At 40.6% G+C, this 18,132-nt stretch overlaps 1 protein-coding gene across 1 annotated transcript in view; it reads left to right on the top strand.

The window, feature by feature from the left end:
- sbno2b (strawberry notch homolog 2b) overlaps positions 1-18,132 on the top strand; it is a 48,078-nt gene that overhangs the window by 6,116 nt on the left and 23,830 nt on the right. Inside the window, exons 2-4 of the mRNA XM_058072773.2 lie at positions 7,083-7,316; positions 7,394-7,482; positions 11,488-11,617. Of these exons, the coding sequence (XP_057928756.2) occupies positions 7,209-7,316; positions 7,394-7,482; positions 11,488-11,617 (327 nt within the window). The 5' untranslated portion in view covers positions 7,083-7,208. The remainder of the gene's footprint in view (positions 1-7,082; positions 7,317-7,393; positions 7,483-11,487; positions 11,618-18,132) is intronic.

Genomic DNA, 18,132 nt, shown 5'->3' on the forward strand with positions numbered 1-18,132 from the left:
ATACCTGTAATTTTGCTCACTTTTGATGCATGTCATCTCTGCACTTTCATTATATTTACATACAGCCCTGGTGTGTGTGTTTTGCAGCCAATGTGGTAGAACACCATCTGTTCGGGAAAGGAGGGCAATTTTACATTTCTGCATGGAAATAAAAATAATCTGTTCCTGAGTCCAATTGTCACTATCATAAAACCTCACAATTTACAATGCATATTCGCGGTGTACATCCAGTTGCTTTTCTTCATTTATTTATTGATGTCAGCTTATTGTCACTGTTTGTTCTGAGTAGCCAGGACCGAGACATGTTAATTGCTTTCCCACAGCGCAATAACTTACATTTCTGGTTTTATGGTTATCATCATACTTTATTTCTCCCACTTTTCCATCACACAGACCATTCTGTCAGTTTACTGTCAAAAAATATCAACCCTATGAACTTGGGATGCCGTAAGCGAGATTAAAATGTGATTTCTCATTTGGAAAATGCTGTCTCACAAGAACAGGGGCAACCTGAAGCCTGTCAACTATGGCATTACTACCATGAATTAAAATACAGTAACATGAAGGTGGCAGTGTGCAAGAAAGGAACCAAACATGAAGTGCTTTATCTTGCAATCCTACCTACTACTTTGCGCCAGTGAGTGATATGTTTCTGTTTTGTCTATGAAGTTGTACAGCTGTTGCCATGTTTATCGTTCAAGGAGAAGCAATGGCAATTTTACATTACATCAGAGTTATTTAAGATTAGTCAGATCAGATCACATAGATGCTCCTGAGATGCTTCTTAGTGGATTTAATCTAGCAAGTTGAGACTTAAAAAGTTGCACAATGTGTCTTCATGGCAGTTTACAAGAATAGACAGAAACATCTAATAATGTATCAGTCTCGCACAGAGAAATGACATGACATACTGTACATGTCGAAGCTCACTCTACTGTTGTATGTTTTGTATGGAGTAAGATAACAAGCTACTTTAGATGAAGTAAGTAATGGTGCTATTACTTAGCTGGCAACCAGACAACACAATTAGGCAGAGCTGTGTTTCAAACATGGAACAAAACGGGGCTAATTGGATGCTTCTCTCTTTTGATTCAGTGAGCCTTTCACCTTGCATGTTCTGAGTGGTGGTAGAAGACAAAAAAAGACATATTCCCACCTACAGCGTGTCCTTACTCTATTAAACTATGACTTGCTTATCTTGCTTTTTCATATTGTTTTTGGGTTGGTTGCCATGCCTAAGACCTTTTCACTGTTATGCTCTGTACTGTTTTTATTTACCACAATAAACCCGCTCATCACAATAGGTCAATTAAGAGCCCTCTTCAGGGATAAATCGCTACAATATCTCACTCCTTCCTGTGTGTTTGTGGACGCCCTCATATTAATCACCGTGGCAAAACAGTGCTGAAGAGCCACTTGGAGTAATTGATGAGAATCTAATCAGGATAAATTGTAGCGGCTAAATAAATGGCTCATGCTCAATTATTCATTATGTTCTCGTGTGATGTCCTTGTCTGTGGCCAATATCACTTTTAAACGCCGATTTGTTTCTATTTCAGACAACAGATCAGTTCATTATCCAACTAGGACTCATGGCTCAGCACATGTGTGTGTTTAGCACTGAAGCAATAGATGCCTTTTGTGTCGATAAAAGGTGCTGATGAATAATGTAGGCTGTTTTTGCATGACGGAGCCCAGTGTTTTCCTGGGAAGTAACTCGCTCCTTTTATGAATATTTCATCACAGTAGCTAATGAATCCAGGCAGCCGGTCCAGGCAATCATAACCAACTAACAGCCCCCTTGCTACTCTGCAGGAAGACGGCTGCGCCCTGATAATTTCTGACATAATTACAGGTGATGCTGATGGACATGCATATTAGTGATGAATGGCCGGTGTGTGTGGGATTAGCTTTCTTAATCAGTGACGAAAGAAGCAGGGCAGTTGTCATTGACAGTGGAGCTTTGCTATATTGGTCATTTGCATATGTCTATGGTTACTTCTGCAGCTTTTACTGACCGAAAGATAGCTATATTATTGGGGAGTAGTGGAGGCCCAAGCCATTTAATTAATGTTTTCTTAGGGGAGGTTCAAGGTACCACATTTAGAAACCCCCTAGTCTTGCGAAAGAAAACCAGAAGCCCCACAGCAAGGCTGTCTGCACTGTTCCACTTATTTTTAGGGGGTCATATTGTCATTGCACTTTGTCTCCCTGGATTACACAAGAACCACTGGGATAGTTATCATGCAACTCAGCTGAGTGTGTGAAATAAGGACAAGAGAGGGAGCAATTACTTTTTGAAAGCGGTTTAGGTATTTTGTTTCACTTTTCCATTATTGAAATGAAAGCATTTGCAGCATTTTTGTTAGTTAGTTAATGGTTGTTGTCAAAGCTGTCAGCTTTGAGCACCCCTTTGCTACGGTGAGATCCCCTCGGAGATACGAAGGAGGAGAGCCTGTATAGTGGGAGTGACCAGCAAAAAAGACGATATATATTACTGTATGTCGTCATGGGGAATGTGAGACGGAAGCGCTAATGCGATAATTTGGCTGCTGACAGTGCAGCATGATTGCACTGAAGATTGAATTATATTGGAGTTACTTATTTAAATACTTAAAGTGAATATCCCATTTTACTTAATTACTACATTTTTCTATAACATTCTTTACATTTTAATAAGACTTTGCACACATATTTGGCTTTGACATTTGTCTAACCTCAGTTTGTGGAAATAATATTGTTATATACTGTATATTGATATTTAACCTCAATCTGGATATAATTTTTGGTGCATATTGCCCAGCCCTAAGCACTGTCAGGCAGAGGCAGATGTTTGAGCTGAATTTGATAATTATGCTTTTGTTCAGTGAATAGGCTAACCAAGCCTGATGTTGATTTTACAATGCTACAGTAAGATTAGCGATGTAGCTCACAAAGCTATGTTTGTGTTGCAAATTTCTAAGTCCTCCTGTCCCAGCTGAATGTTATGGTGTTTTGTGTGATATACAGTTGTCCCTCTCTTTAGAATAAAGAAATTAGAGGCTAATTCCCTAGCTTGCTAATGTTTAATGTCATGGCCACCTGTTGTGTCCCTGCAGTGATCCTGTAGCCTGTGTATTACAGTTGAGTGTAATACACAGTAATACAAAGTGCTGTAAACAAATAATAATCGGAGTGAAAAGGTCATTATATAGGTGTTATTTCATGTAATGATAAAAATTGTATTCGCAACTACAAAAATATTCTATTTATTAATATTGACTCCTGCTTAACAGAAATTTGCTTAACCTATTAACCACGATAAATGAGGGTCAACTGCAAGGCATTCAAGTTTAGAGTTACAGTGTATATTTAAAAAGTGAATAAAGTGCAAAATAGCGCTTCTTGGAGCCAGTCACACACACACACACACACACACACACACACACGACCAGTTGGTGTAACTCCTCGTGAGTTTTAAGTATGATTTAGCAGCTTAAGGAAGTCACACTTCCCTGGATGATGGCCATGTGTTGTGGCAGCCATTGATACTCACTAAGACCACCAGCATAGAGTCACAGAGCACATTTACTGTACTTACCAAGTACCCTTTGGATGGTGTAAAGCTCGTCTTTTAAAGTGGCAAATGTGACTTCTGTCATCTTACACAAAACATACTTAATGTGGCTGGGACTAATCTCAGCAGTGGTGTGTTTTGGCATATCTTTGTTTATGATGTGTTTCTTGCAAAGCTTTTACAATTGCATTATCAGCCTCATCTGCCTAAAGGGAGCCACTGGGAGCTTCAGGCCACCCAAAGAGAGTGAGAGAGACTTGGGTGGGGGTTTTATACCACCTACTCTGGTAATAAACAGATTTAAAAGATAACACATGTAAAAGGCTTCTTTCTTCCGATTTTAAGATGAATTAAGTGGCGGCTACATTTTGGTGAATGAGCCCTTGTATCCCATGTGGTGCATTGGGCATTTTTTATTTGTTTTTATGTGATTTTATTTCTGTATGCCTAAATCCATAAATCCAGCACACTTCCCCCTACAGATAACAGAATTTACCACCTCCCACTTGTGGGGGGAGGCCCTACTGGACAGGAATATCTTTAAAATGATCAGTATTGATTATTCTCACTGGAGCGTGATGAGCTTACAGGATGAGGGCCTTAGACCTAAGTCTTAGACCTAGTTGCTGGTTCAAATGCATTAAAAGCCACCATTCAGTTCGCTGTCTGGATGAGGATTGTTGGAGATGCTAATGTGCTTAAAACACACCACCACAGTGTAGTCCAGTACTGAATTTGTTCAGTGCTCTATTTGCTTGTCATGTTTCACTGTGACACTGTGATAATTTTTTTATAGGTCTGTCACTGAGGGTTTTTGTATGAACGACACAAGTCAGTTTTATTTGCATCTTGGGGACATTTAGTTGTTAAAATTAGATTTTACAATTTAGATTTGTTGTGCCTTAAATTAGCCTAAATGGCAACAGTAAGCAAAAAAAGACCCATTTGGACTACTGTCCTCATGTTTTTCAGTCCACCAGATGGCACTACTTAATCCCATTCGAAGCATGCAGGAATACAGTGTTTGTCACTTCCTTGCTACTAAGTCAGTGTTGCTATTGATGTTTGAAACCTATGTGTGAGTTGTTTTTTTAATTAAAAACAAGATGGTTTATGTAAACATACTAGCCTTTAAAGCAGAGGTAGGGCTCTTTTGATGACTGTATCTGGCTCTCAAGCATTTCTTACCACAATAAAAATGTATTTTTGCTAACATTTTAAAGTAAACATCACAGAAATGACTGTTTAAAATAATATTAAAAATCAACAACTTTTTTATGCATTTTAATTCGTCCATCTATTTTCTACTGCAATACGGCCGACCATATCCATCTTTCCTGATATTTTCCAGGTCAAACACCAAAACTCGATTATTACTGGGTAATGCGGTAGTCTACCTCGGTCATTGAGATGTCAACATGTAAATATAAACTTTTCTCCTTTAGTCAAATAGTCATCTAGCTAAAGCTGCAGAACCAAGCCTTCTGGCAAAGATGGCCAAAAGAATGAAATATACTGAGTATGGTGCAAAATTATGCAGCAGCAGAAGTTGTATTAATGGCAACAAGTATTTGATTTATTATTAGACACTGCACTGCTCACGAAAGTGTGCTGGCCACACCCCATTGGCGTGCGGTAGTGTGCCTGGTCTACACAATTAGAGCCCATTATATCTAAAACTGTTGGTCTTACATAAAAATGCACACATTTTATTTCATTCAATGTTTTAAAAAATGCATATGGCTCTCACAGATACACATTTTAAAATATCTGGCCTTCATGGCTCTCTTAGCCAAAAAGGTTCCCGACCCCTGCTTTAAAGGGTTAAAATTGCCAAAGTGTAATTAATTATGAGATTGACTCAAAACATCATTAGTTTTTGGAAGCATCATGTCTGAATAATAAAGCATCAAAATCGTGATACATCCCAAGAATATTGTGATGTATGCTAAGGTCCATATCCGCCAACCCTAATTATCACTACAATTGTCACTGTAGTGTGTAATATGAGCCTCACGGAGTTGACCAGTGCACATTGTCTCACACCAGGAAATAAACGGGGTCACTGTCTGCAAAATGCTCCAAGTCTCCTGTTAATTACCGTCAACAAACACAACACAGTGCCCAGGAATCCAGCACCACAGAGAGCTACAGTATCCTCAGCGGGGGTCTCACCTGTCTGCTCTGCTCACTCACTCCATATGTGGGCACAAGGTGCACAGATTAAGTGACCAGTCAAATCCCTATCTTTGCGGTGTATCATATTGTGATATTATCATAAATGTGATCGTAATCGATTATGTAATCGATCATCCCTATGTTGGACCAACATGACAAGACATCCGCCATATTGTAGCCTGAGTATGACACCTGTGGAGTGTTGTGTGCAAAACACATGTCGGCTATAAAAGATGACTTCAATATAAACTCATGCAAACCGTGCAGCCGTGTCCATTGCATTCCTCTTCGTCAATACCATTGCTTGTTTATTCAGCCTTCGTGGGATCACACGGCCAAGACGATGGCACATGTTGAACACAGAAGTGAGCAAAGTCTCGGTAATTGCTTTTACACAGAGAATGAGTAGGATTAAACAAGCGCTGCTTCTACTTACTCCGATGTTGAATTATGTACCTGTAAACATGCATCTGGTTATTAACTGAAATGCACGAGGATATCCAGAAGATGCCCGATGGACTACAGTGTGGCCGTAAAATGTGCTTTTCAAGTATGCTTTGGTAATTTGAAGGTGCAATTATTAGTTTTTTACATTTTGTACATTTCCTTTTTGTAGTATCTGTTTTTTTGGGCTTATGCAAACAATGCGCTCCTAAAAACAAAATGGCTTCTTTGTGTGTGTGTGTGTGTGTGTGTGTGTGTGTGTGTATTCTTGTGTGCGTGTCTGTGTGAGCGGTGAACATTTTGGGTCCCTCTCATGCACACACCAAGACAGACAAAGCCCCTCTTATTTTGAGCCTCGTGAACTCTATTAGGGTTTATTACCTCAGCTTTGTCCCCAGTGAACACGCCTGGCATTTGTCCCGTATTGGTGGCTGCAAGAGTGAAGTAAGGTAGCCCAGGGTGGGGGTAAGGAACTACACACTAGATTCGTTTGAGGCGAGGAGAGTGTTGCAAAACGATACGCATTGCGAGAGTGTGGTGAGATTGGATTGATTCAGCTGTCAAATGGGGTGATATTTGTGGGATGTTAGCTGAGCTTTCAGTGTGGAACATCAAAAGAGGGAGTCAGATATGCTTTAAGGTAATTTCAAGAGGCTGCTCTTAACATATTAGACGGCTTCAACTTTATACACACACACACTGCATTTTTCTCTTGAGTGCAATAGAATGAAAAGGCATCAGTGTGCAAACAAGAACCAGGAAACATCAAAGTGAAAACTAACAATCTATCCACAGTAAATTATAGGTGGGGTCAGAGTATACAAATGTGGGCCTGCATATATTGACGTCATTAACACGGTTTCTGTATCCCCCCCCATCCCCCAATCCTCGCTGTCTCTTACAGGTCATGGAGAGGATTTGTCCGTGCTAGAAGTATAATATCAGACACAGCCAGCATCACAGGGGTGGCAGTTTGGGCTGTAGCATATGTCATCGACTGTAGTGTGGTCATGCGTGACACTGTAGTCTGATGCCCACCCTCCCCTCAGCGCTGGCCATGGACGGGGAGAACTACCTGCATCCAGAAGGCCCTCAGCTGGACAGCAACTTGTTCTCTGTCGCCTCCCCTAACATGGAGGTACACAGAAGGCACCTTGTTCACTTCATCATCTTCTGGTTCCTGTGCTTGACTGATTATCACGTTTTGTGTTTTAGAGTTCGCTATTTGGCTCCTCTGGATCCTGGAGGTCCTTCTCTCAGCAGGCGGGATACGGCATTCACTGCCCTATGCAATCTGGAAACCAGTAAGTTGCTTTGTTACATCAAGCAATGGCATTTTTGGTTTTAAATAAAGTTTTCTATATTGCCCAGCCCTAAGCACTGACATTGACAGCATTGACATGGTCATCATAGCCAAAGCCATCATATCCAAGTGAAAAACAACTATGGTATACGTTTTTAGGGAATAGTTGGACAAGGGGGGCTGCTATGCATTTTTAGCCCTTGCAGTGTTGCTATATACTTGGATCTAGTAGCTGTTCATTCATTCATTCATTTTCTACCGCTTAGCCTCACGAGGATCGCGGGAGTGCTGGAGCCTATCCCAGCTGTCTTCGGGCGAGAGGCGGGGTACACCCTGGACTGGTCGCCAGCCAATGACAGGGCACATATAGACAAACAACCATTCACACTCACATTCATACCTATGGACAATTTGGAGTCGCCAATTAACCTAGCATGTTTTTGGAATGTGGGATGAAACCGGAGTACCGGGAGAAAACCCCTGCATGCATGGGAGAAATCCACACAGAGAAACCCAAAACCCACCAATCTCCTGACTATGTGGACAATATCCTAACCACTCCACATAGAGATGGCCGAGGGTGGAATAGAACTCGGGTCTCCTAGCTGTGAGGCCTTCTTGCTAACCACTTGCCTGCCGTGCAGCCCACTCTAGTAGCTATTATGTAAGGTATTATTTGACCCATTTCACGTTCCCGAGTAGTGGGTTAAAAATCAAACACTTGGTGTACCCTGCCTCTCGCCCGAAGACAGCTGTGATGGGCTCCAGCATGTCCGCGACCATTGTGAGGATTAGTGGTACAGAAAATGGATGGTAAATTCTGCTACACAGTGATGGGAAGAATCAAAAAGCAATGTCGTTGTGATCGCTTTGCTGTCACAAGCCAGTTATCCTTGTGGTAACGTTTCTGACACCCCCTGCTTGAAAACCCAGAAATCAGAAGGATCAAGAGGCCCCACTATCAAGTGAGCCTGCGCCCTTCTGATCAGTTTTTTTCCACCCTTGAATGTCAGCCACATTTTGAAATGTAAATACAGGAGACCCTCGTTCTTCTCCTTTGTTGTTAGTTGTCAATCTGTCTTGTTTGGAGTGATGCGTTCAATGCAGTGTGGTTTTCAGTTCCCCCAATACTAGTTTGAAAAACAGAATGCTCCAAAGCCCAGCCGCAATTGTGTCCGAAAAGCAGCATTTGTGTTGAATGGGATTTGTGTTTAAGAATATACTTTCTATACAATTTCTGAACACAAAACATGGCAGAAAACTGCTACTATGTCAGTCAGTGACTTGAACAGGGTTTGCACAGCTCTGCACATTTTCCCTTAGCAACACTGGTTTTAACATTCTGTTTTATTGGTGGACTGCTTAAAATGTTCAAAACATGAAATGCATATAGTATAACACACATTCTTTCTGTTGGTGTTTAGCACAAATTACAATTTAAACTTGTAATCTAAAACTGCAGGGGGAGCTCAGGAGCCAAGGTAAAAAAAAAACCTTTAAACATATTTGCTTTAATCTTGCACTCTCTTTAGCCTTTATGACCTCATAGCTAAATGAGAGGTGACTCTCAAAGGGACATATGCGCAAGCACAAGAGAGGTTGTGTAAGTTGCGGTAATACCCTCCGCATCACAACACTACTCATAATGTGAAAGCAGTTTGTCAGGTCAGGATGATGATGTCATCATTTAGACATAGTTTTACTATGGTTCTACCTTAGCTCAAGAGAGCTCAATGCATGCTGTAAAAACTATGCAAAAGAGGTTTGCCAACAAAATATCCTTTTGTAACATGCTGTTATTGATGTGAACTAAGGTATGCTATACACCACTTAACCTGCCTTCTCACTCAGTGACACTGCCTGCAGCCAGACTCTATGGATGATTGCAACCTGTTGATAGCACAAATGTTTCAAATTTCATAATTGCAGTGGATGGAAGGAAGTTGAATGACGGTTGTAGAGTAAATTAGTAGTTTAATATCAGGGATATTACTTTGTGTTGTGTCGAGTCATTGAGTCATTCAGGCTTCATGTGAAGACAACTGTTTCTCACAACTTTACTGAGCAAGTGTAAAGTTGCAGTATGGAGCGTCAGGGCTCCTCTTGGAGTTGTGTAACCCACATTTACACCAGTATGATATAAACTATACAAATTGACAGTGATAACCTTGTGTTAGTTCATGTCTACTAGATGTAGAGTGCATCCTACACAGTTGAATGCCCGAAGAGTCCCCAGTTTGGAGTCCAATATAACCTTCCAGGAATAGTAATCCTCAGTATTCATCATTGTCATCATCTTTTGTGGCGTGTTAGCAAATCCTGAGAGACTTCAGCCCAGTGAGCAGCCAATGTTTTGAGCCTGTATTGGTACTGTCCTTGCAGAGAGGCATGCTTTCATTTTCTGAATACGTTTCTATTTATTTTTTCATTTGGAGAACAGATACTCATTAATTAGTTTTATTTTACTGCGCTGTAACTTACTTGAGACTCAACTCAAAACTCCCTCACCGTTTTTCTCTCCAGTACACTAGCCTACCCCCCTTCCCTTGCTCATCCAATCAACAGTCAGAACGCAGTCTAGATGCACTCACGGACTTGTGGTGAGTCGGATATTTCATATTTTTTGGAAAATGCACATTTCCTCAACTTCAGTGAAAGTCACAGTGCTTGGAGGAGGAGGCTAAAGACTCACAAATGGCTCTGGAGCCGAGGGTTGCCGACCCCTGCACAATGTTCAAGCTTTTCTTTCTTTGTAATGCCACCACAGAGGGGAACCAATGATAGCAAAGATGACAGTGTGATGATAGCCATAGACCAGGAAATGAGACAGGGATATGTATGGCTGCTAAATACAGTATGGGCAATACAATCAGTAATCAGTGAATTTCAAATACACCTATTACACATGGCACAACAGATGAATTGAAATGTTACTTAAACTTCACTTGTACAGTAAAAAAAACATTTACAATCTTGCCAATCTGAGCCTGGAACAAATTCAGTTTCCTGTACAGTGTCACTGAGTGAATTGTGTTGGACTTTGGCGGTGTCATTGTAGTTACTCAACACTAACAAAACCAGTTTAACATGTCTGATGATCATTTTAATGTGGAACAAAGTTTGTGCAAGCTTTGCACAGACTGGTAATGCCCACCAGGAGTTCACCAATGGACGGCTTAGGTAGGCAGTTGTGAAGTGATGATGAAGAGGAGCACCTGATCTGCGTGCGACTACAGAGTGTGAGCGATGCGACTAAAATTGTAAATCTATCATTTGCTATCGGGGAGAAGCTCAGGCTAACTTGCCAGGACCTCTGCTGCGCTTATATCACTGTCATATTGTGTGTCATGTGATGGCTTAAGGGCAAAGAAGGGGATTTCCAGTGTGGGAAAAATGTTTCCATTTGTTTTATTGCAAAATCACACAACGACATTTGCTGGATCTGTCCCAGCATCATCACAAAATGTTTTTTTAATCGATTGATATTTTCAATAATAGCTTTTGACTGTTTTTATATACTTACATACACTGGTTTCTATTATACTGTTATGTTAAACATACCAAGATCTCTGACCCGTGCTTGAGGACACAGGAGACAAATCCTGCAAATAGATTTGACCTCGACGCAGTTCCTTCTGAGCCTAAGCCATGGCACGTGATTGGTAGAGATGCAAAGTGGGAATGCACTTTGTTCAGTTTCTCCTGAACAAAAAAAATGTTTGGTCCTGGGTGTGTTCATTCACCTTCTTTCAGTTCTTTTCGTAATGGCATAATGAGCTGCACTCACGCAAGGAACGGTTATTTTTGTTTTGGTCCATGAGGTCTTAAGAGCGGTGGCTAATCCGGTTAAAAGGAGAATGGTGGTAGTGGTGGTGAATGATGGTCTTTGCCTTAAAACAGGTACATTTTTTTCCTCAAGTTGTTGCACAGCTGCAGTCGGATGTAGCCATGGGATAAAGATTGACAACAATTATTAGAGAAGTAACCCCTGACTCTCTCCTTTTAGGCAATACCACTTGAACAGCAGCAGCACTACCACCGCCACTACGCCGGATGTGCAGATTGACATGTACTCTGCATTCTCCGACATGGATTTCTCCTGCCTCAATCTCCCCAGGAATGGTGACTTCTCCCAGGTTGGTCAATAATACTTCCAAGTTTTTTCCTCGCTTATCAGATGGAGTGGTCTTGGCCTTACATCCAGGCCTTTTCTTCCCGTGTGTAGTCACCTTGCCTAATGTACCAAAGAGCCGACTGATTAAAGCCTTGTGTTGTCTAGACAACTATCGTACTGCCTACCCATTCATGTCCACGCATGTCATCACTGGGACGCTGTAATTTAACATCCTTCTTGACTCCCAGACCCCCAGAGGTCATGTTCTGTATGAACCAGTACTATGAGGTCTTTTTTAACTTTCTGGCTGAGGATGACAATTATCCTTCCTTTGGCTATTCTGTTGGTTCTATTCCTCTGATTGAGGGCCATTATTGGAACACAACAGAAGAACAGTCTGGCTGGTCTCTTCATGAATTGCCTGTCTGAGCAAGTCATTTACAAGGTTTTTCCCCCCAGTCTTCTGAAGTCTATATAATATAACCAAGAAGAATGTTAGAGGTCACATATTATTGTATTTTTCAATGCTTTGAAATAACTCTCAGAGGTCCCACAACAGTGTATTGGAAGTGTGTTTGCCAAAATGCGGGAATATACTTGATGATTTCCTTGATGCTGGAATTTACAGTTTAGAAGTGCTTTTCATAAGCTATAATGGGAACATGCCATTTCCTATTTTCATGCGTGTGGCTCCCAAGAACTGCTATTGGGCTATTCATGAGCTTTTTACATTATAATCTCTGCACTTGTCCAATGTAATGGATGCCATCAAGTACAACAGTGTACATTTTAACTGCAATAGCATGCTGGGTTAGCCTATTCCCTGAAGGGAAACTTCTCGGTCCCATTTTTTTACATTTTATTGTTACCTTTTTTGGCATCATAAGCATTTTCAAGGGTGAGGTTATCTTACTGTACAGGTTGCTTGGTAAGATGTGGAGACTGGTGCTTTAAGTAAAGTGGAACACTTGATCATCAACATCTTATTTCACCGATAAACATTAGCTTCTGCCACAAGCTAATGCCGTCTTGTTTACTGGAAGACTACTGATGGCAGTCAATAAGACAAATTTCTGCTAACGCTGATATATAGTAATGCTCCATCACTTCACATGCCTGATACATTTGTAGGTGGTCACAGGACTTCAATGTGCTCCCTGGCCCCGCCCCCTCACACACAGAGCAGTGCTCTCCCTCTGTTGCACTCTCTCATTCAGTCTGCAGTAGGAAGGCACAATTGAAACTGCATTTTTTACACTATTGTCAGATATGACTTTGTAAAAGAATATAACACTACATTTTAGTGCCACGCTGGCAGGGCCCGTCAAGGAGAACATTCTAGTTTTTGCGCAAGTTTTAGAAAGCCCATTGCAGCACTTTAACATCGGACATCATAGTTCATCATATTGCTCGATAATTATCAGATTGATAACCCCAGATTCTAATAGACTTTAACTTAATTAATTTTTTCCACTGTCCTCACTGTCTGCTGAAATCCGTTTTTGTCCTTTTCTGCGGCATAATGGAAACAGACTGTATTGTGACAAATGAGCAAAGAAGTCATTTGATGACAGAAGTCGACAGAATCTCTCTGGAAAACAAATATCAGTAATAAGGTCTGGTTTGCTTTTTCTTGATGATTCATAGATTCAAGCCTCTCTGGTGCCAGTTTGCTTACTACAGAATACACAATCACACACACAGACACACACACACGCACACACACACTCACTCAACTGAGGATCCCCACTTATAAGATGACACCATGGATAGGCGCCACTCTGTCTATGAGCGTATTTTCTCCATTTTAGTCTCGCAAAGATAGGCATTACAGTATATTACACTGACGTGATATCATGGATTCCTGGAAGCAGGGTATGTGTATAATGGACCCCATTTGTTTTATCAGTGACAAACCTGAGCAGTAATTTGCGTGCATGGTTAGCTTGTTAAGAACTCATTTGCAGACACATTTTAAAAGTATATGAATTGCAGTCGATAACCTCAATATGGACAAGATAATGTTTGCCTCAAAAAATATCTTTTTACGGCATGCACCTGTCATGTTGATGCATTTTGTATTTTTCATCAACAATGCTAAATTAATGCAGCCTAACAAGTTATGCTGCATTTGCATGCATGGCCACTCCCTTCTTTTTTGTTCAAAGTAATTCCTTTATTTCACCTTTAGCAATGTAGTACTTTCCATGAATTAAAATAGCAGAGGTATTATGGTGAGCCTGAACAGGAAAAGGGTATGAATTTAGATGGGCAACTGGCTGTTTCTAAATATAATAATCATTAAAAAGTGGACCAGCCCGATTAAATATAGCGGTAAACAGCAGGGTGTGTGTAGTGGCTGGGTCTAGAGCGCAATACTGTTTACACTACAAATGCGGTTGAGTTACACCATGTACAGTAAAATGGGTCTGACTGCCGGTAACTCTAGTCACTTACCAACAAAAGCATCATTTCCTGAAAGCTCCTCCTCCAATCCTCCCGCTCCCCTCCCTTCCTCTGCTCGCTCGCTCACACGCTCACTCACTCTCAAGCCACCTTTTTGTGCACTGAGGAAACTAGTGCACAATCACTATGACTTATCAGTCATTGCAAATACGTTGGTGCCCTTGCGCAGCAGGAAGCATGGTTTCTTATTGACTGAAGCCTCGCCTTCATTGCAGGCAGATGTGTTGTATTCAACCAGAGGAGAGGAGCCATCAAAGGGCTGAGAGAGTTCCACTGGGTTCTGTAAGGTGAATAGGTTAAAGCCCATGGACCAGGCTGGTGCACTCACGGCTTCATGGTGAAGCAGAAGGGTGTGTGAATGTACATGCGTGTGTGTGTGTTCATCCGCCTCTAAGCAGCGTTTGGACCCATGTCTCTCATGCAGTTCTGGACTAAGTTGTATTCACAGCTGGGACGGCCACTTCCCAAGGTACTCGTACTATTTTTTTCATAAGTCAATATGAGGGTCTCCCAAACTTTTGGTCAAAAATGAGACAATTTTAATTATACAGATTAAAAATGCAGAAAGCGATGTTTTTAATTGTGCTGTTTCTTGGCATTTGATTCAAGTTTGTAATAAATACATGTCTGTTGTGTTGTAACTCATAAAAGTAGCCGAGTCATTGAATGTAATGCATTCAGTAGATAATTCAGTTGAAGAATCAACAAAGCCAAACCCCCTTGCATGCCTGTCAGAAGTCATACGATTAATGTGATCACTCATAACGCCGTTGGCGATATGTAAGGAGAGGACATTTTTAACGGTGCGACCATGTGAAAATAGAAATGCTGTCATGTAAAAAAGACAGCTAAAGGCCATTTAATTTATTTACTGAAAGCATAAGGAATATGTTCTACGAGAAATGTGTCCTTTTTAAAATAATTCTGTGGTGCTATATAAGGAAAAATAATAATTGTAAAAAATGATAGTAAACAGTGGTGTACTAGTAAATCGGTATTATAGCAATAGAGGATTTACTGTTGTAAGTTTGGAAAACATTTCTTTGTGCCTTGAGTTGGAAATATTTGATGAGGTGGCATGAGAGATATCAAAGTACCTTAAGTATCAAAATAACTGCTTCATGTGTGACCTGTGAAAATCGACTCTGACGGTCTCACGGCATTCCTCTTGTGGCTTTAACCGGATTGATTTGTTATGAGTTCAATAAGTGTCCATAAGTACCGTTTTTGGCAAGTGTGATTTCTTCTTCAGTCAGACAAGAGAGTGAAAGATGGTAATACCATCCTAGGGCAGGTCTGGTTCCAGACACCACCTCTTCCACTGTCATCCCTAGCCAATAACCATGACAAATAATTGTCTGTCTCACTCATTCTATTCCAGTAAGAAGCAAGAACCTGATATTATGTCAGGCCAAGCAGCACTCTTTTTGTTGTGTTTTCTGTTTAACTGTGCGCTGTCAGCGTCCTCATGATTAATGGGATTTACCCAGACTTTGGTCAAGAGTCATTTCAGCTCTAGACCCAAAAATATACAATTAATGTCCTGTGACTTTATGTAAGACAAGGTTTCCTTTTAATAGTAAAATTAAATTGAAGTACGGAATGCCAGCAGGGCGGCAGGAAAGTCTTTTGGCTGGCAAAAGGCTGCCAGTTTCCTGGTTGTAGTTAAACCTCAACCATGACCTATGCAAGCCGCTTGCAGGAAGTGAGTAGACAACAGTGGTGGTGATGATGAAAAGCTCATAAGGGGCATATGGCTGAAGTGTGTTGTTGTGATAGAGGAGGGGTGTCAATGGTGGACTTTTACAGTCTCACAAGTCATTCCTTGCCATTCCTCCCGAGTCATACTTATTGTACAGTATACTTTTCTTATGAAATCCAAGGCTTTCTGACAATTTTATACAAAATTGACGTTTCAGCGATGTTCTAACAGAAATATGTGCCAACTAAGCCTATTTATGAGCCTATTATCTCCTGCACTTGTTTGCTCCACTTTTTAGTGAAAATGGGTGCTCATCATTTGTGGACGCAATTTCACATTCCACCCACTCCTCAGTCCACCTTGAGTTGCATGGCCTTATTTTATTTATCTGCACATCTGAAATTAAAATCTGGTGCCAACTATGTGTCGGTCAGCTGCAGATGAGGAAAATTCTAAGACTGGTCTTTTCGATTTTCTTCAGTGACTAAGACAATCTAGTGCGATCCTGCTGTTTAATATGACTAGGAGTGCATCTCAGATAACTATGCTAGCCTTGCTCAAGTTTGTGTCCTGCTGTTCCACTCCTTAATGTTTTGTTGTTGTTGTATTGGCATCTATTACATTGAACAAGTGCAGTTGTATATGTGAAAAGTGAATAGCGTGCATTATAGAGCTTCTCGGAGCCACACATTCTGTCCCAGACAGGCTTCACAAACAGCTCAGTATCATTAAAGCGACAGACACAAAATGTCATGTTCCCAGTACAGCTTACTGAAAGCACCTTCTAAAATCAAGCATCAAGGCTAGAACACACTTCTAATACACTATTGTGGAACATCTCAGACATATAAAATGTTGTTTTTAATAATTATAATAAAAACATAAACCGACAACAATATCTGCTGTCATAAAAAAGTGTAAAAGCCAATCATTTTAAATTCTCCTGAAATCTCTGAGAATTTGAAAGGTCTTGATAATGTACTAGTAATTCATAACAAATGCATAAACAACTGCATGTGTTTTTATCCACCTGGGCTGTGACATTTGATTATTTCATCGCATTTCACAAGCGCTCGTGTTGGATTCATGTGATGATCACATTTGACATGTGACCTGTGATTGCCAGTTCATTGTTATGGCATTCATAGACGACTTCTTTCTTGGAAAATATACAGATAACATCTTTCTTTTTATGAACATTCATTGTCCCCTTTTGGTTTCATGCACTTCTCTTGTTTATGGCCGAGTGTCCTGTCATAGACATTTGTTATATTTAGGGCTGCAGCTATCAAATATTTCACTATTTGGGTATTCTCCTGAAAATCATTTTATTAATTAAATGTTTGTTTGTTTCTTGCTTGCTGAAAGAGCAATTAGAAATACACAAAAGAAAATAAGGCGTTTGACTTAATAATGAACAACCAATTGGTGTAATCTTGTGTTTAATTAACATTTTATTTCTTAAATTCCACATTGTGCATTGACACTTTGGATACTAACTCCCTTCGCAATGCTTGAATATTTTTTATACCCGAGTGGTGAAAATGGGCATTTTTGAAGCAAGTAAAAAATATCTGACTTTCTTAAAGACAATGAATGCATTGTGACAGTTCTGAAAGGTGATTGGATAAGTGTAGGAAGGGAGGAGGAAGCCAGCGTTTGCCTGCTTGCGTTTGTTGAGTCAGCAAGTTGTTCACGTATATGAGGCAAGTACAAGAAAACCTGACCTTTGTGCTTTGGAGGTGGAAAAGCGCTATGAATGAAAGGGCCATTTACCATCTATTTTTTGTTTGGGAAAAAAAATGTTGAGCCAGTTTGTCTTTTTAACTAGTTTGCATGACAGCCATGCAGGCGTCCTCTATGTTAACTGGCTTTTCACAAATTGGCTGCTTAATCAGACCTCAGACCAAAAGTGGTTTAGAAAATTAGGAAGGGAAAATACAAGAGACATGAGTGAAATAGCAACGTCACTTGTTTTTCATCCATGGAAAGCTAGCTGGCAGTGTGTAGGCGGGGGAAGGCCTGGGCACAGCCTGTTTTGTTTCTGCCTTATGTAGCATAACAACTCCATATCAAAGAACTTGCTTCTTTGAATTTTAATCACAGCACAATCATCCTAAAACAAGTGTCAGAATTAAGCCTTAATCCACTTCTTTGTTTACCTTGTGTCACCCAAGAGTCATGTTGGTTTAACCCTGTGTGCCCTGCAATCTGATGCCCCCTTTATTCAGCCTGTTCAAGGTGGAATTCATCTGCTTTTTTTATTGGTTCAGTGGCACAAGTGCAAGGTACTACAGAACCACAGTAGTTCCTCTGTAAATGGCAAGATATCAGGACAGGTTTTACCACATAGCTAGACAAGTATCTAT

The sequence above is a fragment of the Doryrhamphus excisus genome, linkage group LG4 (genome assembly GCF_037039965.1).
Source record: "Doryrhamphus excisus strain RoL-2023G ecotype Guam linkage group LG4, RoL_Dexc_Guam_v1.1, whole genome shotgun sequence".
NCBI classification, from domain to species: Eukaryota; Metazoa; Chordata; class Actinopteri; order Syngnathiformes; family Syngnathidae; genus Doryrhamphus; species Doryrhamphus excisus.